Source organism: Pseudophryne corroboree, chromosome 1 (assembly GCF_028390025.1).
Source record: "Pseudophryne corroboree isolate aPseCor3 chromosome 1, aPseCor3.hap2, whole genome shotgun sequence".
NCBI classification, from domain to species: Eukaryota; Metazoa; Chordata; class Amphibia; order Anura; family Myobatrachidae; genus Pseudophryne; species Pseudophryne corroboree.
Genome location: NC_086444.1, coordinates 1068951731 through 1068976775, shown reverse-complemented (window position 1 = coordinate 1068976775; position 25045 = coordinate 1068951731). Strand labels below are relative to the sequence as shown.

Genomic DNA, 25045 nt, shown 5'->3' with positions numbered 1-25045 from the left:
GGAATGGATACATTTCTGAATGAAAATGATATCCAAGGTTATAATATTTAAAATATCAACATGGTTAATCCGGGGGTTATATGAGTTATAGTAGTTAACTAGTCATAAAACATTATTTAGCGGGTATGTGGAATCATCACAACTTAATACAGGTTGAAAACGATGGGCAATTTGCCTCTTTTCAACCTCAATTACTATGTTACTATGTATATGTTACTATATATATATATATATATATGTGCAAAAAGAAGCTGGCAGCGCCACAGATACAGTATCTAAGGTTTATAAACAACAGTAGAGGAAAAAATATATATATGTTCTGTAGTAAATAGCAGAACAACACCTGATGGACACTCCCTTATGCAGTTTAGGGCGTCAGCTCAGGCACCTCAAAAAATTGTAAGCACTGGTATATATGCCTACTGGTTTCTAAAAATGGTGGGGGGGATATGAGGTATTTCAAGCGACCAAGGTGTCTAATCAATGATGAAGAAAAACAGGTACTATAAAATAGTAGAATTTAATATTAGGAGTACAAAGCACTAAAAAACTACTAAAAAAGAGTAACATGCAAAAAAAATGGAATTAAAATGTAGCTAAGTCGGTACAAAAAAGAAGTAAAAAGGGAAGGGGGTTTAGGCTAAAAAATATCAAGGGCACACGTAAATTTTTTTAAATACAAAATGCATAGGATAAAACACAGGAAAAGGTGAGGAGAGGTAGCTTATCTTTTAAGAGTATGAGATGAGGGTGACATTCTGATTTCATCTCATACTCTTAAAAGATAAGCTACCTCTCCTCACCTTTTCCTGTGTTTTATCCTATGCATTTTGTATTTAAAAAATTTTTTTTTGTGTTTTTTATGTATTCTTATGAATTCTGATACGTGTGCCCTTGATATTTTTTAGCCTAAATCCCCTTCCCTTTTTACTTCTTTTTTGTACCGACTTAGCTACATTTTAATTCCATTTTTTTTGCATGTTACTCTTTTTTAGTGCTTTGTACTCCTAATATTAAATTCAACTATTTTATAGTACCTGTTTTTCTTCATCATTGATTAGACACCTTGGTCGCTTGAAATACCTCATCCCCCCCCCCACCATATATATATATATATATATATATACACACACATATATATATATATATATATATATATAAAATAGTATTATAATGATATACTTACTCATCCTTGTTGTTACTGTTGTTTATGTTACAGCCCGCAGTTGTGCCAGGAAGATGGTGCTCCCTAATAATTATAAGAATAAAATAATTACTTACTCGGAGCATAAAGGGTGTTAAGCACTAACAAATGCCCATCAGCCCAGATTGTGTACACACTGGAACAATTTCAATAAAGGATGGAATGATCATGTTCTATCCTTCATTAGCATATTGCAGGATGCTAGCAATATCGCCTGGTTTGATGTGCAGTACATCAAACCAGGCATCCATCCCTAGTGACTGCGGGAGCGTGCAATCCCCCGTACACACTGAGCGATATGCTGTTTCATTACGAAATGGCATATTGTCACGACATCGCTCCAGTGTTCCCAATCTGCAAATGATTTGTTTTCATTAGAATTCAACAGGATTACAGAGTAATAATATAATGCAGCACTTTACTTAGTAATGAATACAAGAAACTGTATATTCATATCTAAGCTAGGTGGCGGTCTGTGGAACCCAAAGCTGGAAAACTGACAATTAGTAATGTTTCTTACACGTGTAATGGGTGTATTTGCACCTTACCCACAAATACCATGGGTAGAGCTTGCAAAAACTTGAGTAATCATTTCTCATGGAGGATCTCGTCTGGATACACAGGCATGAGAGACCAAATAACAACAGTACTTTGAAGAGCACTATAGATACCCTGGTAACCTGGGATAAAATGATACATCTCACTCAGGAACTTAAGGGGGGTACACACAGAGAGATCCGTGCTTAATTTCTAAGCAATCTGACTAGATTGCTTAGAAATTAAGCACGGATCTCTCCGTGTGTATGCCCCATAGTGATGCACTTCACTATCGCCGGTACTAGATTGGCCTGCATGCAGGCACAATCTAGTACATCGCTCACTTCACTGTGCTGTGAAGTGAGCGCCTCCCATCACCCCCTCGCTTAGCACACATCGCGCTGAGTACTGAGCGGGGGGAAAGATGTGTGCTGAGCGTTCTGTGATAGATCGCTCAGCACACATCTCCCCGTATGTACGCCCCTTTAGCCTTCTCGCTACTAACATCAATAAATTAATCCACAAATACACAAGTTACATGAATATACATACAGCATATATGTATACTCTTGTAATAACTGTCAAAGTCAGAAAAATGTCTCAATGCACGTTGCCATATTTGCACCGCACACTGGTCCGCGCTGCGCGTGCATGCGCTCTCCCGTGGATTCGCATACCCGCAATAACGTGCACTCGCAGGCGCGGTATGCGTATTTACGGTAGAGTTTATGTAGTCGTAGCGTGCGACTCATTCGTTACAAATGTTCACAATTAATGTAGTTTATAGATCATGGTCCCTTTGATAGATTCTGAAAGTTTGGTTAAAATACAATGTCCCAGAGCTGAGGAATCCCTCTTTATATCGTACAAAGGGTCTAACAGGAATCATACAGCAGTGTTTGGTACCCATCGGAAGAGTATTTAATTAGCAATATTCCGGTGTTGGTTTGGAGCGTATTAATCGCTCGTGCGAATAGTTATGGACATAAGAAGTTTATGTCCATTTCTATTATTTACACATACTCAGGTATGCGGCGGGAAACCCAGTTTCCCACCCACCTGAGCTGTTGGAAATCGTCACAGCCCACCTGTATGAATCACCCTATGACCTTTTGTTATGATGCAGGGCCGAATTCCTTCGGCCAATGGACAATGGGATTGTAGGACCAGGAGATTGCATTGTGTGTGGGGCATAAATAGGCAGGCCGACCACATCCAGCTCTCACTCTCTCATCAACGGTTATCTGCTGATAGCCGGGAGCTGGATATCGAGGCGCAGGCGATCATACCCTTTGTGCGTAAGTTTCTCTCCGTTATCATTGTCTTTCTGTGAGCCAATTTCTCTCATCTCATCTCTCTCTCTCTCTCTCTCTCTCTCTCTCTCTCTCTCTCTGTTCTGTTCTCTCATATCTCCCCTAGACTAGGCTAGTATTGTATTGTATTAGATAGTATTGTATTGTATTGCATTTAGGTCAGTGTAGTATTGTCTTTTTGTATTTATTGTTTAGTTCTGTGGTTAGGAAGTCTCTGTTATATTGTAGTGTATCATTTGTACTGTTATCCCCTTTTTACAAGTATATTAGATATAATACAGTTAATAGGCTTTGGAACCTAAACCAGCATCTGTGTATTTCCTATAGTGTTAAGTGTTCACTTGAGCGTCGGTGACGCTCAAGCAGCTTTGTAGTTAGTCAGGTTACACAAGGTTGCACTTACACGCTGTACTCACATTAAGGTATTCAGTGTATTTCATTGGTATAAGGTTTTATCATAAAGGTATAGTGTTGTAAGCGTCTGCATCGCTGGTGACCTCCTCGTGGTCTCGAGCGTATGCTACGCTACAGCGAATCATTCCCCTAGACATAACCAATAACGTGTCCTGTGATCGCTGGGCCGTGAGCGAACGTGACGCTTGAGCGTCTCGCCTACGGCTGAGCGATCGTTACGCAACTAGCGTACCATTACGGTACTTCTTAAGTAAACAGCGTACAGTGTTCTTAGCTTCATAAAGGGTTGTTATAAGGCAAAGGAATTTAGCATTGTCAATTGCGGGCTCGTCCTATACTTCTCACATCTGCACTAGGTAGATCAGCAGACATTATCCCCCAGCAAAGGGTGGGAGGTTGTCTCACAGTGCTGGCGGGATAAGCGTCTGCTTCGCTTAGATAAAGAGTGCTGAAGGAACCCGGTAACCGGAAGTAAGAACAAAACGCTTGTGTCTTTTTAAAACTGTTTATTTTTCTTCTGTCTTGCGTATACACGCACGCATACATATATCTGCATTTTCTGTTTCATTTTCGTATATCACTATTCCTGTTTGCCAAATTTTATAGTTGATAGAAAGTGCTAAAAAGAGATTTGCTGTTATTTAATAGTAGAGGTGATAGTTAAAGTATAGAACAAACACACGGTTTGTCTGAGATACAAGGCAGTCAGTGTGGATTGCGGTAGATGATCAAGGATCATTTACATTGATAAAAATATATTGTGTTACGGTGGATCCTTTGCATTGCATACACGTGTCGCTAACAAAGACTAGCGTACGCAATCCAAAAGGCAGACGCACGCAGCGTTCATTACGCAACGTAGCGTCCGGTTACGCCCACGTAGCTCAAGTTGTGATAAAGTGAAGTAACGCAAAGGCGATAATTAACGCACAGCGGTAGATAACGCGAAGCGGTAAATAACACAAATCTATTTTTGGAAAATCTGAAATTTAGTTTAACAGATCCTGCTCCTAATTGGTAACACTTTTGGCCTAAAGACAATTTCTGCGCAGAAATAGATATAGAAACAAAAGTGTACATGTGTTGAGTGAGTGTGTTTTGTATACAAAAGTTTATATAACTTTAAGGTGGAACCAAAAGGAAAGCCGGGTACTCGTCAAGGGACATACGTGTAAGTGACATATACGGTGGCCAGGGAGGCATCCCTGGTTAAATAATATTTGAGCATTAGAGTATAGCGGACCATAACAAGACCAGGAGGTCATAAGGAACAAGACCAGGAGGTCGTAAGGTAAAAGGTCCGCTATAAAAGTCCAGTGGCACAACGCCTGGGGTGTTGGTGCAGAACCCATATAGGCCATACAAGCTCTGGCTGAAGGAATCGCAGCCGGAAACATAGATTCCATTGATCTTTCAGTACATGACAAGTAGTGCTCGTGTACTGAACGATTGGACCGCACGTAATTGTGTGCAGTAGTTAGTAATCTGACCTAATACCATTAGAGTAAAGTGGTCACAAACGCTATCTGTACATTCTGACGTGATTTGTGTAATTTTTTATTTTTGGAAGGGAAGTTCGCTGGTCACTCAGGAACTATCTAACAACCCCAACTTTACTGGAAAGAGTAAGTGTCCTGCGGGTAACCCTCATATGTTCCAGTAAACTAAAGGTTCACAGGGGCCCTAGGTTGGGTACAGCAGCTCTGGCTACAGTGATTGCAGCACAGGCCAACGTGGGCGAGAAGTAAGTGGGGTACTTGATAAACCACCACCGCCGGCCTGCCCAAGGACATCTTGGTTTGTTTGTAAGGGTTCGCTGAAAGCCTTGATATTCAAGGAGGAATAAGCAACGCCTGCAGATTATGGGGGCCATTTGTTCAGGTAGGGGGCGATCAACCCTGGTTCAGGTTGATTCTGTGAACCGACCAGTTGGGTCGGCACGATATGTAATGTGTGAAAAATATGGAATTCACACCGAATCTTTATGTGATGAATGGGAGAGAATGACTGTACAAGACAGGGACAAGTTCCCAAGAATAGGTAGCTTTAGTCCAGAAGTGTTACAAAATTTAAGGAGGAGGATATGTCTCGTAAAATCAACAAAGAGACGAATTCAACATCATGATTGTTTACAGTTATGGCACCAGGAAGGTGAGATACAGAGAGGTTTGGCTCTGGCGGCAGGATCTGGGGCAGTCAGGAAGTTGATTGCCACAGCTCCTCCTCCACCATACATTGCAGGAGAGAAGTTGATTGCGGAGAGAAACGCACTGGGTTGTAAAACACAAACTCTTAGTAACCCTGTAAATGTTAATGATGTTAACCAAATAACTCATGCAAGTATTAACCCGTGCAAGATGTACCCTGTTTTGAACCTTCCTCAGGAGTGTGATCAAGAAGACGAGTCAGCAACAATTTCAGCTCTCTCTCTTGCAGCCACCATAGCAGAGACCACAGTAGGCACAGCGACACCCACGAGATTAGTGAAAGCCCCTAGCGGAGGGATAGGTGAGGTCGTGTCAACGGGTAAGTACGGCACCATGCACTACACTGAAACAATTGTACCACAACAAGCAGTAGAATCTACACAGGAAGAGGCTGTTAGAATTGCTCCTGTAAGGGTAATAGCAGTTCCCAATGGAAAAACAGATGTGTCTGGAGCCACTCCCATAAGGAACATTGCCATGTACACTCCATTTTCCAGAATGGAATTAAGAACAATAGTGTCCGAATTTCCTGACCCCAGGAAGGATTTAGTTGCTAGCCAAAAATACATCAGGGATCTAGGTAACACTGTAGAACCCAACAACAAGGATTGGCAGATACTGCTAAGAGCTTGTTTACCTTCCAATGTTGATGCAACTCAGTTTTTAGCTGATTGTGCATTGGATAAAGATGTACCGCTTACAGACGTGTACAACAAGGATAATGTAAAAAGGATAAATTTACAGCTAAAAGAGTATTTCCCAGCCGTTGTTAAATGGAATAAAATATTTTCCATTAAGCAAAAGGAGTCCGAAACGGCAACAGAATATTTTCACCGGGCACTATTAGAAATGGCAAAGTACACTGGTATAGAAGACATTAAGACCAACCCAAACCATCGAGAAGTAGCAGTATCTGTACTGATGGATGGTTTAAAGGAAACATTAAAGACTAGGGTTCAGACCACGCAACCATGCTGGCGAGGTCTGTCAGTGTCCGGCTTGAGAGAGGCTGCTATTGATCACGACAGAAACATCACTAGGCACAGGGAATCGCAAAGTGATAAGTTGATGTCCGTAAGTATACAGGCGCTGACCACAAGGCAGCCTGCGTATGTACCACCGAATCCTGTGGGTAAGGCAAGTGTAATAACATGTTTTTCTTGTAACAGACCGGGACACTTTGCACGAGAATGTAGAACAAAGAATGTACAAAGATCTTTTAAACCCCCTAGACAACAACACAACACACGACATTGGGAGCAGGGTCCACAGAGGCGGAGTTTTGAGCCACATACAGGGGAAACAAAAAGATATCCCCCGAACAGAGATTGGCATGCCTCTGGTAGTTCCCAGCTAACTCCCTCACAAGTAGTTGCTGCCAGCGGGATTCTGGGAGGTCAGCATACCCAATAGGGGTGTGGCCATACCTGTAATCTGCAGCCAGTTAAGTTGATTGCCAGTCTTGGAAACGAACCAGAAATTGCAATCAATGTAGCTGGTAAAACTTTAAACTTTCTTGTAGACACAGGGGCGGCCAAGTCAGTGATAAATTCGACAGTGGGCATGAGAACCACTGGTAGGACAATTCCAGCCATGGGAGTAACAGGAGTAGTCCAGCACTACCCTGTTAGCAAACCAGCCGAGATTACAATAGGGCCTTTGCATACCAAGCATTCCTTTTTGCTGGCTGCATCTGCACCAACTAATCTCCTGGGGAGAGACTTACTATGTAAAATGGGTTGCGTCATTTATTGTACTCCTGAAGGTGTATTCTTGGACATTCCTGAGAATCACGCTCAGGAAGTACGAGACATGTTAGACTCCCCATCAAAATTAATGTCACATTCCATTATGACAAATAGGAATCCATCCCAAGTAGAAGAGATGATATCTCAGATACCAGAGTCACTTTGGACAAAAGATGGACAGGACACTGGATTAATGGCAAACGTAGCTCCAGTAGTTGTGCAAGTAAAAGATGGTAGGATAGCTCCAAAAATCCCACAGTATCCTCTGAAGCCAGAGGTGGAGCTAGGAGTTTTTCCCGTAATAGAGCGCTTGCTACAACAGGGCATTCTAGTAAGAACGTCCAGCACCGCAAATAGTCCCATCTTCCCTGTTAAAAAGAGTGGGGGGAGGGGTTACAGGCTAGTGCAGGATCTAAGGGGGATTAACAAAATAGTTGAGAGTCAGTTCCCCGTAGTGCCTAATCCAGCTGTCATCCTAATGCAAATTCCTCCCACTGCCAAATTTTTCACTGTTATTGACCTCTGCTCCGCTTTCTTTTCGGTACCTCTGCACCCTGACAGCCAATATTTGTTTGCATTCACATACAGAGGAGTCCAATACACGTGGACTCGGTTACCCCAAGGTTTCATAGATAGTCCAAGTATATTTTCTCAGGCTTTGCATGATTGTTTACAGTCTTTCCAACCAGACAGTGGATCAGTATTGATACAGTATGTGGACGATTTATTATTGTGTTCAGATTCACTGGAAGCATCTCTGAAGGATACGAAACAGCTCCTGTTTCATCTTTCAGACACAGGTCACAAGGTTTCCAAAGACAAGTTGCAATTATGCCAAGCTAAGGTAAAATATTTGGGACACTGTCTAACACAAGGACTGAGACACCTGACCGCTGATAGAATCCAAGCCATTAGAGACATGACACTGCCACAAACCCAGCAACAGATCAGGACGTTTTTAGGAATGTGTGGGTATTGCCGTAATTGGATCCCAGGGTTTTCCATATTGGCGCTACCTTTGCAGGAAATGGTCTCTTCAAACAAACCTGATCGGATTTCGCATACAGACGAATCTGAAACAGCATTTGAGAGACTCAAACAGTGCCTAACGCAGGCACCAGCACTAGGTATGCCAGACTATGGGAAACCCTTTGAACTATACGGAACAGAAAGTGCTGGGTGCGCAGCAGGTGTACTAACACAAAAACACGGTGATGCCAGCAGGCCAATTGCATACTACAGCGCTCAGCTAGACACGGTAGCGCGATCCCTCCCCACATGCTTGCGTAGCGTTGCGGCGATAGCATTACTAGTGACAAAAAGCGAAGATGTCGTGCTAGGCCACAACCTCACAATCCATACACCGCATGCGGTATCTGCCTTATTGAATTCTGCCCAAACCAGACACGTCTCATCAGCAAGGTTTACAAGATGGGAATTGGCATTAATGGCCCCCGTAAACATCACCATAAGGAGATGCAGCGCATTAAATCCTGCAACATTTCTCCCAGGTGTGCCTGGTCAGACACAAAGGGTGGAAGGTGAGAGTGATGGGGAAGGAGGATTTAATGCAAAGGAAGATACACATGATTGTATGGAATATTTGACCCAAAATTTTACCGCAAGGCCTGACATCAGTGACAATCCACTGAAAGATGCAGAACTCACGTTCTACACGGACGGTAGTTGTCACAGACAGTCAGACTCGGGAGACTTGTGTACTGGATACGCAGTCGTAGATGACCAAGACACCATAGAAGCGGAACCGCTAGGCCCACCTCACTCAGCCCAGGTTGCTGAACTGGTCGCCCTAACCAGAGCATGTGAATTGGCTAAGGGTAAGTCAGCCAATATCTACACCGATTCCAGATACGCGTTCGGGGTAGTCCATGATTTCGGAGCGCTATGGCGGCTCAGAAATTTCATGACGGCAGCTGGTACACCGATAGCGCATGCAGCTCACATAAAAAGGCTTCTAACAGCGATACAGGAACCCGACAGAGTGGCTGTTATCAAATGTAAAGCACATACATATAGCCAAGACCCAGTATCCCTTGGTAACAGCCGAGCAGACGAAGCCGCAAAGCTTGCAGCTGCTACCCCCACATGGACAAACACCACACAGTTGATGGTATTTAATACCATCAACACACAGAAGTTGTGTGAGATGCAGAATCTGTGTTCCACACAGGAAAGAGCAGTCTGGAGGGCAAAGGGATATGGCCAGGAGTCCTCAGGGCTCTGGACGGATGGACATGGTAAACCAGTGGCCCCCAGGGCATACCTTCCATGTCTGGCTGAAGCAGCTCACGGGCTGACTCATCTAGGCAAGGAGGGGATGTGCAAATTGGTAAGAGCATACTGGTGCGCCCCAGGATTCTCCTCTCATGCGAGTAAAAGAGCAATGTCATGCCTTACCTGTCTGAGAAAGAATATTGGAAAAGCAATACCTACAGAACCATCCCATATCCCACCTGCCGGCGGCCCTTTCCAGGTAATACAAATTGACTTCATTCAATTACCCCCATGTCGAAATTTGAAATATGTACTTGTCTGTATAGATGTTTTCTCGAATTGGGTCGAGGCTTTTCCAGCAGCTACAAATACCGCTATGTTTACAGCTAAGAAAATTGTGCAGGAATTTGTATGTAGATATGGTATCCCTAGAATCATTGAAAGTGATAGGGGTACCCATTTTACAGGTGATGTCTTTCAAGGAATGTGTAAATTGATGGGTATTGATAGCAAGCTGCACACTCCGTACCGTCCACAGGCGAGTGCGAAGGTCGAAAGAGTGAACAGCACTATTAAAAATAAATTGAGTAAAGTAATGGCAGAGACAGGATTGACGTGGCCAGAAGCTTTACCCATTGTTTTGTATAGCATCAGAACCACTCCCAGGTCCCCTCTTAATCTGTCTCCTTTTGAAATCTTGTTTGGTCGACAACCGCATGTCATGATTAACCCTCAGGATGATTTGAAATGTAACAATGAAGTAACTGTAAAGTACTTGATTAACATGAGTAAACAGTTGAGGAATCAAAATGATAATCTGAAGTTGGTGATTCCTGATTTACCAGATAGTAATTGTCATGACATTGAACCTGGGGATTATGTAATGATACGAAATTTTCTACGCTCAGGTTGTCTTATTGATAGATGGGAAGGACCATACCAGGTCTTATTGACTAGCACCACAGCATTGAAGGTTGCTGAGAGAGAGACTTGGGTCCATTCATCCCACTGCAAAAAGGTTGCTGATCCAGAGAAGTCCCGCGATAAGGAACAGACGGTAGAGGTTGTATCACTGGAGTGTCTGTTCCAGGAGGATTGAGGCGGCACCTGAGCCTTGAAGACCGAAAGCAGTTGTCGACTCCCTTCTCCCTTTTATTGTTTTTCTCCACTTCCCAGCCCCTCTCCCTTAAAATTTCTTTTTCCCCCTCCTCATTCTTCTCTATTTCCTCCTCAAAGATGGACTTGCCCCAAGAGACTGTGATCCGGATTTTGATGTTAACCATGATGTTGACCAGAGCAGTCTGTTCCGGCGAGAGTACCATAGAGGTCGAAAGAGGTTCTGGAATGGGTTCCGATTATGATGATGGAGGCGTAGTTTTCCAAGATCAACCAAACCAACAAGCAAAGGCGAGTATCAGAAAACGATCCGATAGAAGAAATTGTGATGGATTGTTAGCTGAAGAAAATTGTATCTGTAGGCTCTGTGATAATCTGGTTGAAGATGGATGCATAAAGAAATGCCAATCTAGTTTTAATATCCATATAGACCGGCATCCATTGAGTGACTATCACTCCTTAGTGGGTAACGTGTTAAACCAAACAGATTGTTGGGTATGCTCTCAAGTACCTCAGGGTCACAGCAAATCAGGGCTAGTACCATTTCCTTTAACGTTAGGGGAGGTACTTGAGCTAAGTGGTGGGAGACCGGTGGACCGGAGGTTTAACATCTCCAGCCCTCCTAGTTTGAAGCTCCACCAATACCATGTGGATAGGTCCCTCATATGTTTTAACATCTCCAATCCCAGAAAACCGGGAAATTGGGAAGTGTCATGGAGCAACCTTACCATGACCTTTTCACACAGAGCAGATAGAATGCCTACAGATACAGAGCTCGTACGCCACATAGCCAGTAGAGGAAAATCTTTCCGGTATCGATATACCTTAGGAAATAGGATTACTAGAGTTGGAGAGGTATCACCAGGATACTGTGCTCATATCGTACAAACCGATACGTGCATTAAGCAGTTGGAAGAATTAGGGTCAGGAGATTTCACCTGGAAGGTTTGTAACATGGTCATGTCCTTCTCCGTCCCTTATGTTCTCCCCGATGATGCATATTTCATATGCGGGAGAAAGGCGTACAAATGGCTAGCCCCAAACTCTGAAGGATTGTGTTATATTGGAAAAGTATTGCCTGAAGTGATGACTGTTACACATGACAAAATGAAGGACATACACCGTGGTGCCCAAGCTCCTTATACTCACACTCACTACGAGCACCGGGTTAAAAGACAACTGTCAGAAAGGTTAGAGCATCCGGCCTCTGATCTTATCCATGAATCCACCGGGATTCAGGTTCTGGTAGCGTTAGATTTCACTCGTACCGCTCGGGGAGTGATGAATTATAAATACATTTCCGCACTCGCCAATTTGTTAGATAATATCACTGAAATGTATGATGACACGTTTAGATACACTGGAAGAGAACTTCAAGCTTACAAAACAGAACTAGTTCAGCATAGGATGGTTCTTAATTATCTTACAGCAGTAACAGGCGGATATTGTGTTACATTGGCAACACAGTACGGCATAAAGTGTTGCACGTATATCACAAATAGCACCGAGGATCCGGTAGAGGTCATAGACCAAAAGATGGACGATATTCTCCAATTGAAGTGGGAATTTCGTCGAAAACACAATCTCACCCTTGCTGCTGTAGGTAATGAGCTGACTGGTTGGGTGTCATGGTTGAACCCGCGAAATTGGTTCTCCGGTTTGGGAGACTGGGCTCAAGGAGTCATAATGGATGTTGGAAAGTTTCTACTATGTATCTTAGGTGTCGTTATATCGATTGGATTGATATTTAGATGCGGGCAGGCTTTAATGAGGTGCAAACAAAGTACAAAAGTGATGAGCTTGAGGAGTGAGGAAACTGTAATTAACCTGGATTTGATTTATGACCCAATGATAGAAACCAGAATGTGATGAAAATGCGATTATACGGTCCGTTTCTTTCACCTGTTTTTCTGCTTTTCTCCAAGATACAAAGACCCCCTTGGACGAGGAAGCTGACGAGACGAGATGTATACAGACAACGGATTGACCAAAGAAGAAGATTTGACAACTTTAAATATGGACACTTGATGAACTTTGCCATAGATCCCCAGTTTCCCTAGTATCTTTAAACTCACGCTAGCCCAACATTTTTGTAAATCTGATGGCTCAGACAAAGCTATTTGCTCATGCCTAAGGAGCAATACAGCGCAAAGAAGACGACTCTCAACAGATACCGAAAACAACTTCGACGACAGATGTACATTTCCCTGACATAGAATATCATTGCATTTTTCGTAAGTGTTCTTTATCTTCATCTCTACAACCCTCAGGTAACGACACACATAGACGATAGGGAATACAGGCACAGATATCAGCAACCACATACCTCCCCCATTCATGTATCATCAACTAAAATGTGCATCCCCATTTTGTTACAACCACAGCCGAAAAGAGCTCGGTAAAGTTTGACAGCCCATCCACAGACCTGTACCACAGGATAAGAAGGAATTCAAATGTATACTTCGCAATACCTCGAAGCTTGATTTACAACACGTACGGCACGATGATACATGACCCCCCCAAACATGGATTCATACACACATGCTTCTGCTATCTCACTAGGTCATACCCTCTTCACACCTTCTCCTCTCTCCTCCCCTACCCAACCATGGAAATCAATTAACCCCTGACTTACATTTTTCTCCTTAAATGTTTTGTGGCAGTTATTATTGACTGCCAAAGGGTGGACTGTCAAAGTCAGAAAAATGTCTCAATGCACGTTGCCATATTTGCACCGCACACTGGTCCGCGCTGCGCGTGCATGCGCTCTCCCGTGGATTCGCATACCCGCAATAACGTGCACTCGCAGGCGCGGTATGCGTATTTACGGTAGAGTTTATGTAGTCGTAGCGTGCGACTCATTCGTTACAAATGTTCACAATTAATGTAGTTTATAGATCATGGTCCCTTTGATAGATTCTGAAAGTTTGGTTAAAATACAATGTCCCAGAGCTGAGGAATCCCTCTTTATATCGTACAAAGGGTCTAACAGGAATCATACAGCAGTGTTTGGTACCCATCGGAAGAGTATTTAATTAGCAATATTCCGGTGTTGGTTTGGAGCGTATTAATCGCTCGTGCGAATAGTTATGGACATAAGAAGTTTATGTCCATTTCTATTATTTACACATACTCAGGTATGCGGCGGGAAACCCAGTTTCCCACCCACCTGAGCTGTTGGAAATCGTCACAGCCCACCTGTATGAATCACCCTATGACCTTTTGTTATGATGCAGGGCCGAATTCCTTCGGCCAATGGACAATGGGATTGTAGGACCAGGAGATTGCATTGTGTGTGGGGCATAAATAGGCAGGCCGACCACATCCAGCTCTCACTCTCTCATCAACGGTTATCTGCTGATAGCCGGGAGCTGGATATCGAGGCGCAGGCGATCATACCCTTTGTGCGTAAGTTTCTCTCCGTTATCATTGTCTTTCTGTGAGCCAATTTCTCTCATCTCATCTCTCTCTCTCTCTCTCTCTCTCTCTGTTCTGTTCTCTCATATCTCCCCTAGACTAGGCTAGTATTGTATTGTATTAGATAGTATTGTATTGTATTGCATTTAGGTCAGTGTAGTATTGTCTTTTTGTATTTATTGTTTAGTTCTGTGGTTAGGAAGTCTCTGTTATATTGTAGTGTATCATTTGTACTGTTATCCCCTTTTTACAAGTATATTAGATATAATACAGTTAATAGGCTTTGGAACCTAAACCAGCATCTGTGTATTTCCTATAGTGTTAAGTGTTCACTTGAGCGTCGGTGACGCTCAAGCAGCTTTGTAGTTAGTCAGGTTACACAAGGTTGCACTTACACCCTGTACTCACATTAAGGTATTCAGTGTATTTCATTGGTATAAGGTTTTATCATAAAGGTATAGTGTTGTAAGCGTCTGCATCGCTGGTGACCTCCTCGTGGTCTCGAGCGTATGCTACGCTACAGCGAATCATTCCCCTAGACATAACCAATAACGTGTCCTGTGATCGCTGGGCCGTGAGCGAACGTGACGCTTGAGCGTCTCGCCTACGGCTGAGCGATCGTTACGCAACTAGCGTACCATTACGGTACTTCTTAAGTAAACAGCGTACAGTGTTCTTAGCTTCATAAAGGGTTGTTATAAGGCAAAGGAATTTAGCATTGTCATAACATAGTAATCATTTATAATAATGATTATTTAAGTACACACTGAATAATTATTGGTGATTTGTAAATTTGTTTGTGCTAAGGAATAGCATACTCCTTACTCTTCAAATACCACTAGGTAATTGGGGCATATGTATCAAAGCTTGGAGAGTGATAAAGTGTACAGAATAAAGGGGTCTATTCATGTAGAAAGCAAAAACTAAATTGTTACTTATCACTATAGATCGCAACAGTTCAATGCGATACAGTATATAGCTTTGATAAGTAGCAGTTGATGTATACTTGTGCTTCTGGCGATGCAATCTGGTATCCAGGGCACCAGCGGTGCATTCTTCTCCTGTGGTCCCCTCAGCGAGGCTGGCAAGTCCCCTTTGCGCATGCGCCACCGGCTGCAGTCCCGGAAGGCTGCAGGTGCTGCTGGGAGTTCAGGGGGTGGAACTAGAGCCGGGCAGAGAGTATTGAGCGCCCCTGCAGTTTCCACACTGAAGTTCAAATTGCGCCAACCTGAGATGGTGAATCTGAACTTCATGGAGAAGCAGAAAGCTGAGCTTCCCGTCCTTTTATGAATAGCATTCACCTTACGAAAGTATGGTGATGCGATTCAACCATGGAGCAGGTGTGATGCTGGAGAAGTCAGGAACTTCTCCACAGTAACCCGCTCTGTGAATAGCCCAAAGCAGAGAAAAAGAAAACAGGGATTTCCTCTGCTTTATGAATAGACCCCAAAGTACCAGCGAACCAGCTCCTAACTATCACGTTACAGGCTGTATTTGAAAAATGTCAGGAGCTGATTGATTGGTACTTTAAGGTAGATGTATGAAGCAGTGAAAAGAGTGGAGAAGTTGCCCATGGCAACCAATCAGCTGCTACGTATAATTTTATAGCATACACTTGATATGGGTGGTCTTCAGGTTGCCGGCTGCCGGGATCCTGGAGCACAGTGTACCGGCGCCGGAATCCTGACAGCCAGCATACCGACACTTTATCTCCCTCTTGGGGGTCCACAACCCCCCTGGAGGGAGAATAAATACGCTGTCGGTATGCCGGCGGTCGGGATTTCGGTGCCGGTATGCTGGTCACTGGGAGCCCGGCCGCCGGCATACAATACTACACCCACTTGATTTATGTTACTTAACAGCTGATTGATTGCCATGGGCAACTTCTCCACTGGCACATTTTCCCCTTATCGCTCTCCACTTTATCTCTCTCCAAGTGTTGATACATATCCCCCTATGCCCTGTATAAAAGCACTTATAACTTTATTCCTTATGAGTTCTTATATGAGTCCTTGCTCATTCTTGCCGCTAGCTGCATCAAACCTGGGTCATTTCCCAGCGACTTGCATGCCCACAGCCATGCATGTACACTACGTATGCACCTGCGATCCATAGGATTGCATATACTCCCGGGATAGCAGAACAAGGACACATCTGTACTAGTGTGTGTGATTGTGCCATATCTCAAACAGGTAAACCACCTAGTTTATTACAATAGACAGTGGTGGGTAAATGGGAGATGGCATTTGATTGTGTTAAAACACATTTAGATGAGATTATTATTTCTCTGACGTCCTAAGTGGATGCTGGGGACTCCGTCAGGACCATGGGGAATAGCGGCTCCGCAGGAGACAGGGCACAAAATTAAAAGTTTGACCACTAGGTGGTGTGCACTGGCTCCTCCCCCTATGACCCTCCTCCAAGCCTCAGTTAGGTTTTTGTGCCCGGCCGAGAAGGGTGCAATCTAGGTGGCTCTCCTAAAGAGCTGCTTAGAATAAAAGTTTGTTAGGTTTTTTATTTTCAGTGAGTCCTGCTGGCAACAGGCTCACTGCAACGCGGGACTAAGGGGAGAAGAAGCGAACTCACCTGCGTGCAGGATGGATTGGCTTCTTAGGCTACTGGACACTAGCTCCAGAGGGACGATCACAGGTACAGCCTGGATGGGTCACCGGAGCCGCGCCGCCGGCCCCCTTACAGATGCTGAAGAGAGAAGAGGTCCAGAAATCGGCGGCTGAAGACTTCCCAGTCTTCTTAAGGTAGCGCACAGCACTGCAGCTGTGCGCCATTGCTCTCAGCACACTTCACACCGCGGTCACTGAGGGTGCAGGGCGCTGGGGGGGGGCGCCCTGGGCAGCAATGTAATTACCTTTACTGGCTAAAAATACATCACATATAGCCCCTGGGCTATATGGATGTATTTAACCCCTGCCAGGATTACAGAAAAAACCGGGAGAAGAGCCCGCCGTGAAGGGGGCGGGGCCTATCTCCTCAGCACACAGCGCCATTTTTCCCACACAGATCCGCTGGTGGGAAGGCTCCCAGGCTCTCCCCTGCACTGCACTACAGAAACAGGGTTAAAACAGAGAGGGGGGGCATTTTTTGGCGATATTATTATATATTAAGCTGCTATAAGGGAAAACACTTACTATAAGGTTGTCCCTGTATAATTATAGCGCTTTGGTGTGTGCTGGCAAACTCTCCCTCTGTCTCCCCAAAGGGCTAGTGGGGTCCTGTCCTCTATCAGAGCATTCCCTGTGTGTGTGCTGTGTGTCGGTACGTGTGTGTCGACAGGTATGAGGACGATGTTGGTGTGGAGGCGGAGCAATTGCCTGTAATGGGATGTCACCCCCTAGGGAGTCGACACCGGAATGGATGGCTTTATTTATGGAATTACGTGATAGTGTCAACACGCTACAAGGTCGGTTGACGATATGAGATGGCCGGCAAACCAATTAGTACCTGTCCAGGCGTCTCAAACACCGTCAGGGGCTTTAAAACGCCCATTACCTCAGTCGGTCGACAGACACAGACACGGACACTGACTCCAGTGTCGACGGTGAAGAAACAAACGTATTTTCCAGTAGGGCCACACGTTACATAATCACGGCAATGAAGGAGGCGTTACATATTTCTGATACTACAAGTACCACAAAAATGGGTATTATGTGGGCTGTATAAAAACTACCTGTAGTTTTTCCTGAATCAGATGAATTGATTGAACTGTGTGATGAAGCGTGGGTTACCCCCGATAGGAAGTTGCTAATTTCAGAGAAGTTATTGGCATTATACCCTTTCCCGCCAGAGGTTAGGGCGCGCTGGGAAACACCCTCTAGGGTAGATAAGGCGCTCACACGCTAATCAAAACAAGTGGCGTTACCGTCTCCTGATACGGCCGCCCTCAAAGATCCAGCTGATAGGAGGCTGGAAAATACTCTAAAAAGTATATACACACATACTGATGTTATACTGCGACCAGCAATCGCCCCAGCATGGATGTGCAGTGCTGGGGGGGTTTGGTCGGAATCTCTGACTGGAAATATTGATACCCTGAATAGCGACAATATTTTATTGACTATAGAGCATTTAAAGGATGCATTTTCTTTATATGCGAGATGCACAGAGGGATATTTGCACTCTGGCATCAAGGGTAAGTGCGCTGTCCATTTCTGCCAGAAGAAGTTTATGGACGCGACAGTGGTCAGGTGATGCGGATTCCAAGCGGCATATGGAAGTTTGCCGTATAAAGGGGAGGAATTATTTGGGGTCGGTCTATTGGACTTGGTGGCCACGGCAACAGCCGGAAAATCCACCTTTTTTACCTCAGGTCACCTCCCAACAGAAAAAGACACCGTCTTTTCAGCCTCAGTCCTTTCGTTCTCATAAGAACAAGCGGGCAAAAGGCCATTCATATCTGCCTGAGGCAAAGGAAAGGGTAAGAGACTGCAGCAAGCAGCTCTTTCCCAGGAGCAGAAGCACTCCCCCGCTTCTGAAAAGTCTTCAGCATGTCGCTGGGGCCTTACAAGCGGACTCAGGTCCGGTGGGTGGGGGTCGTCTCAAGAATTTCAGCGCGCAGTGGGCTCACTCGCAAGTCGACCCCTGGATCCTGCAGGTAGTATCACAGGGGTACAGATTGGAATTCGAGACGTCTCTTCCTCGCAGATTCCTGAAGTCTGCTTTACCAACATCTCCCTCCGACAGGGAGACGGTGTTGGAAGCTATTCACAAGCTGTATTCCCAGCAAGTAATAGTCAAGGTACCCCTACTACAACAAGGAAAGGGGTATTATTCCACGCTGTTTGTGGTACCGAAGCCGGACGGCTCGGTGAGACCTATTCTAAGTCTGAAATCTTTTGAACACTTACATACAAAGGTTCAAGTTCAAGATGAAATCACTCAGAGCAGTGATAGCGAATCTGGAAGAAGGGGACTTTATGGTGTCCTTGGACATCAAGGATGCTTACCTCCATGTCCCAATTTGCCCTTCAAACCAAGGGTACCTCAGGTTCGTGGTACAAAACTGTCACTATCAGTTTCAGACGTTGCCGTTTGGATTGTCCACGGCACCCCGGGTCTTTACCAAGGTAATGGCCGAAATGATGATTCTTCTTCGAAGAAAAGGCGTATTAATTATCCCTTACTTGGACGATCTCCTGATAAGGGCAAGATCCAGAGAACAGTTAGAGGCCGGTGTAGCACTAACCCAAGTAGTGCTGCAACAGCACGGGTGGATTCTAAATTTTCCAAAATCCCAGCTGAGCCCGACGACACGTCTGCTGTTCCTAGGGATGATTCTGGACACAGTTCAGAAAAAGGTTTTTCTCCCGGAGGAGAAAGCCAGGGAGTTATCCGAGCTAGTCAGGAACCTCCTAAAACCAGGAAAAGTGTCAGTGCATCAATGCACAAGAGTCCTGGGTAAATGGTGGCTTCTTACGAAGCGATTCCATTCGGCAGATTCCACGCAAGAACCTTTCAGTGGGATCTGCTGGACAAATGGTCCGGATCGCATCTTCAGATGCATCAGCGGATAGCCCCGTCTCCAAGGACAAGGGGGTCTCTTCTGTGGTGGTTGCAGAGTGCTCACCTTTTTGGAGGGCCGCAGATTCGGCATTCAGGATTGGGTCCTGGTGACCACGAATGCCAGCCTGAGAGGCTGGGGAGCAGTCACACAGGGAAGAAATTTCCAGGGAGTGTGGTCAAGCCTGGAGACTTCACTTCACATAAATATACTGGAGCTAAGGGCAATTTACAATGCTCTAAGCCTGGCAAGACCTCTGCTTCAGGGTCAGCCGGTGTTGATCCAGTAGGGCAACACCACGGCAGTCGCCCACGTAAACAGACAGGGCGACACAAGAAGCAGGAGGGCAATGGCAGAAGCTGCAAGGATTTTTCACTGGGCAGAAAATCATGTGATAGCACTGTCAGCAGTGTTCATTCCGGGAGTGGACAACTGGGAAGCAGACTTCCTCAGCAGACACGATCACCACCCGGGAGAGTGGGGACTTCATCCAGAAGTCTTCCACATGATTGTGAACCGTTGGGAAAAACCAAAGGTGGACATGATGGCGTCCTGCCTCAACAAAAAACTGGACAGGTATTGCGCCAGGTCAAGAGACCCTCAGGCAATAGCTGTGGACGCGTTGGTAACACCATGGGTGTACCAGTCAATGTATGTGTTCCCCCCTCTGCCTCTCATACCCAAGGTACTGAGAATTATAAGGCGAAGGGGAGTAAGAACGATACTCGTGGCTCCGGATTTGCCAAGAAAGACTTGGTACCCGGAACTTCAAGAGATGCGCACGGAGGATCCGTGCACTCTACCTCTAGACTTACCGCGGCTGCGTTTGACGGCATGGCGGTTGAACGCCGGATCCTGAAGGAGAGGGCTCCGACGGAGGAATTTCAACTGGGTCGATTCCTACATTTCCTGCAAACAGGATTGTCTATGGGCCTCAAATTGGGGTCCATTAAGGTTCAAATTTCGGCCCTGTCGATTTTCTTCCAGAAAGAATTGGCTTCAGTTCCTGAAGTCCAAGCTTTTGTCAAAGGAGTACTACATATACAGCCCCGGTTGTGCCTCCAGTGGCTCCGTGGGATCTCAATGTAGTTTTGGGATTCCTCAAATCCCATTGGTTTGAGCCACTCAAATCGGTGGATTTGAAATATCTTACATGGAAAGTGACCATGCTACTGGCCCTGGCTTCGGCCAGGAGAGTGTCAGAATTGGCGGCTTTTTCGTACAAAAGCCATATCTGATTTTCCATTGGGACAGGGCAGAACTGCGGACGCGTCCTCAGTTTCTCCCTAAGGTGGTATCAGCGTTTCACCTGAACCAACCTATTGTGGTGCCTGCGGCTTCTAGCGACTTGGAGGACTCCAAGTTGTTCGACGTTGTCAGAGCCTTAAAAATATATATATATATATTTCAAGGACGGCTGGAGTCAGAAAGTCTGACTCGCTGTTTATACTGTATGCACCCAACAAGCTGGGTGTTCCTGCGTCTAAGCAGACGATTGCTCGTTGGATTTGTAGCACAATTCAACTTGCGCATTCTGTGGCAGGCCTGCCACAGCCAAAATCTGTAAATGCCCACTCCACAAGGAAGGTGGGCTCACCTTGGGCGGCTGCCCGAGGGGTCTCGGCATTACAACGCTGCCGAGCAGCTACGTGGTCAGGGGAGAACACGTTTGTAAAATTCTACAAATTTGATACCCTGGCTAAGGAGGACCTGGAGTTCTCTCATTCGGTGCTGCAGAGTCATCCGCACTCTCCCGCCCGTTTGGGAGCTTTGGTATAATCCCCATGGTCCTGACGGAGTCCCCAGCATCCACTTAGGACGTCAGAGAAAATAACTATTTACTTACCGATAATTCTATTTCTCGTAGTCCGTAGTGGATGCTGGGCGCCCATCCCAAGTGCGGATTGTCTGCAATACTTGTACATAGTTATTGTTACAAAAATCGGGTTATTATTGTTGGAAGCCATCTTTTCAGACTATCCTCTGTTATCATGCTGTTAACTGGGTTCAGATCTCAAGTTGTACAGTGTGATTGGTGTGGCTGGTATGAGTCTTACCCGGGATTCAAAATCCTTCCTTATTGTGTACGCTCGTCCGGGCACAGTATCCTAACTGAGGCTTGGAGGAGGGTCATAGGGGGAGGAGCCAGTGCACACCACCTAGTGGTCAAACTTTTAATTTTGTGCCCTGTCTCCTGCGGAGCCGCTATTCCCCATGGTCCTGACGGAGTCCCCAGCATCCACTACGGACTACGAGAAATAGAATTATCGGTAAGTAAATTCTTATTTTCTATTGTTAATTTACAGGGCCGGATTAAGGTCTGTGGGGGCCCCTGGGCAACAAATTTGTGGGAGCCCCACACACTGTCCTCACAACTGCAATAAAAACCGTCCTCCTCGGCAGCTGAGCTGTTCCTTTACTGCTGCGGTCGCCGAGGAGCTTCACTCACAGCAGTGTGAAGTCTCGCGAGATAATGTCAAATCTCGTGAGACTTCACACTGCAGTGAGTGAAGCTCCTCGGCGGCCGCAGCTGTAATGGATCGTTTCAGCTACCGAGGAGTACGGAGAGGAGACAGATAAATGCTGTACTGCTACTCCGATGTTTTTTTTGCAGTAGTGAGGACAGTGTATGGGGGCTCCACTTGTGTGGGGGCCCTGGGACGACCGCACTTTCCACCCCGCTGTTAATCCGGCTCTGTTAATTTATAAGGATCTCACAATGGTTGGTTAATTTGGTACTTTGTTTAATCGTAAAATCATACTTGCCACCTTATAAATATTCCCCTCCAGGAAAGCTCCCAGTGGGGAGATGCAGCTGATCACTGAGGGGTAGGTGTGGGGTGCTTCTGTTCATTAGGTCCTCAAGATGACGGGGGTTCTCTGGGATTTGTGTCATTGAACCCCACATCCCACCCATTTCAGTAGAAAGTGGCCGGGTTCTGGGAGGGTGACCTACTCCTCCAAGAGTCCGTGGGAGTCACCAAAATTCTGGAGTCTCCCAGAGAGGAGGCAAGTATGCATAAGACATCTGCAAACAGAAACAGCTTAATGCTGCCTATACAGATAGATTTATCAAGCCTTGGAGTGATAAATAGCACGGAGTGATAAATAGCACGGTGATAAAGTACCAACCAATCAGCTCCTAACTGTTATTTTTCAAGCACAGCCTGTAACATGGAAGTTAGGAGCTGGTTGGTTGGTACTTTATCATTGTGCTATTTATCACTCTCCAAGGCTTGATAAATGGGGCCATAGTACTTACCGGTGTAGTACTGCAGTCACCGCATGTATACGGTTCTTGCTTGAATATATGCTGTAGCATTTTACATGTTCTGCTGTATATACTGCATCAGTGTTCTCTTCTTGTTTATTTAGAAATCTGATTTTGGACAAGATAAATAGTACATACTGTAAATGCTGTTTATAAACCTATAAAATTGCCATTGCTACAGTGGCGAGGGATGTTTCAAAGGTTCTAATGTCTCTACACACTGGGCGATGTTTTAGTGATTTTATCAATCAACGATATTATCGATGGTCGATTTTTCCGCCAACGATTTTTGCCTACACATTGGACGATATCGATGACCAATTTGGACGATATGAGAGTACATACATCTATATCGTCCAAACTGACTTGCATGTATAAACAAGGATAGAACAACGATGAACAATCGCGGGGCCGTGCATTGTTCATCATTGATGCATACACACTGACCGATATGAACGATTTTTTAACGATCACGATCTCATTCATAACGATCAGTGTATCGGCAAGTGTGTAGGGCCCATTACAGTTTTCTCATGTTTGCCTGGAAGAAACTCATGTGTAAAGGTACAATTGTCTCAGGTGATCTGAGCACTGTGTAATATAAATATGCAAGTGCATTTGTAACATTATGCGCTGCACGTATATATATGGCATTTGTGGACACCAGTTATTGGAGAGTTGGAACGGGCACTCATGTGCAGGTTACGTTACTATTGATTGTCAAGTTATAATTATACAAATAAAAGCATACCCCTTTGAGAAGTTTTATGATAGACATTGTAGTGATGATTACCCTCTGTATGTACTAATAAAAGTCTGTGAGTGCCTAATGTAAGAATACTCAAACTGTTTCTGTCTGTATTCTGTAGTAGAATTTTATTCTTAGACGCACCTCCCCTTATAACATCATAAGTAATCGTTAAAGGGAACAGATTGTGATCATCTTTATTCCTGTGCGATAGCCTAACCCTATTGTGATCACTGCTAGATTTTAGGTTACATGAATCTGAAGATCTGTGCACATAAAAGTAAATACTTAAACATTTTAGTATGGAAATGGCATCTTATCACATACTGAATTCAGTAAATGTAATAACTTTTTTCTCTTTTGCAGATACTGTATGTAGCAAGGTCCTGTTATTTTTAAAATTTTTATGTTGACGACAACGGTGCTGTATAACTTTTCAACTACGACTTCCAGCATTCTATTGCAGCCCTGTGATGTGATCTATGAGTCCAAAAGGTTCATGATTGAGGGCTGGGTAGATGCCTACAAACATTGGCGTACAGTGGGCCCCCCTCCCTTATACTCTTCCACTGTCACCCTCTTACAATTGATATGCATGCGCAGAAGATAGCAAAGGCTCTGGCACATCTTTTCGAGGGTATCACTCGTGACCCGGAAGCTGGTACAGTCAGAACTTTGCATAGAGAGGGGGACCTGCTGCACTGACCCTGAGAGGTTTGTTATTGTGCAGTGCGGGTCCTCCCCTGCACCCAGGGTCCCATGTGCTCTGCAGTGCATACCCTGCACCTATTATAGATATGACCTGGGAGAGAGCAAAGACAGCAATAGACTTGCTATGGTGATAAATTAGATACGTACCTGCATTCGCCATTTTCCATTCTGTTGATCTCTTCATCCATGTCCTGTATTGATACTTTAGGTATAGTGCCATAAGTATGATGAGTATTAATTAATTTGGCCATTGTATAGCTTCCTAAAGGAAAAAATAACAGATAATGAACATGGCCCTCTTATACTGCAAGTTGACTTTGTCTTTAGTTAATTTTGATATCTAGAAAAACTGATACAGGGTGTGTGATACTTTAGACTCTTTCCATAGCCTCTTCTATCATCTCTGTCACCCTGATATTACATGTGACACTGCATCATTTATCACTGTGATACTACATGTGACACAACATTATCTATCACCCTGATACTACATTATCTATCACCTTGATTCTACATGTGACACTACATTCTCTACCACCCTGATAGTACATTATCTATCAGCATGATTCTAAATATTACACTACATTATCTATCACTGTGATACTATAT

At 44.7% G+C, this 25045-nt stretch overlaps 1 protein-coding gene across 1 annotated transcript in view; it reads right to left on the bottom strand.

Annotated features, from left to right (window-relative positions):
• CNGA1 (cyclic nucleotide gated channel subunit alpha 1) overlaps positions 1-24687 on the bottom strand; it is a 79896-nt gene extending 55209 nt beyond the window's left edge. Inside the window, exons 1-3 of the mRNA XM_063956953.1 lie at positions 24584-24687; positions 22969-23085; positions 1187-1249 (exon numbers count right to left, since the gene is read on the bottom strand). Of these exons, the coding sequence (XP_063813023.1) occupies positions 1187-1249; positions 22969-23085; positions 24584-24687 (284 nt within the window). The remainder of the gene's footprint in view (positions 1-1186; positions 1250-22968; positions 23086-24583) is intronic.
• Positions 24688-25045: the final 358 nt, after the last annotated feature.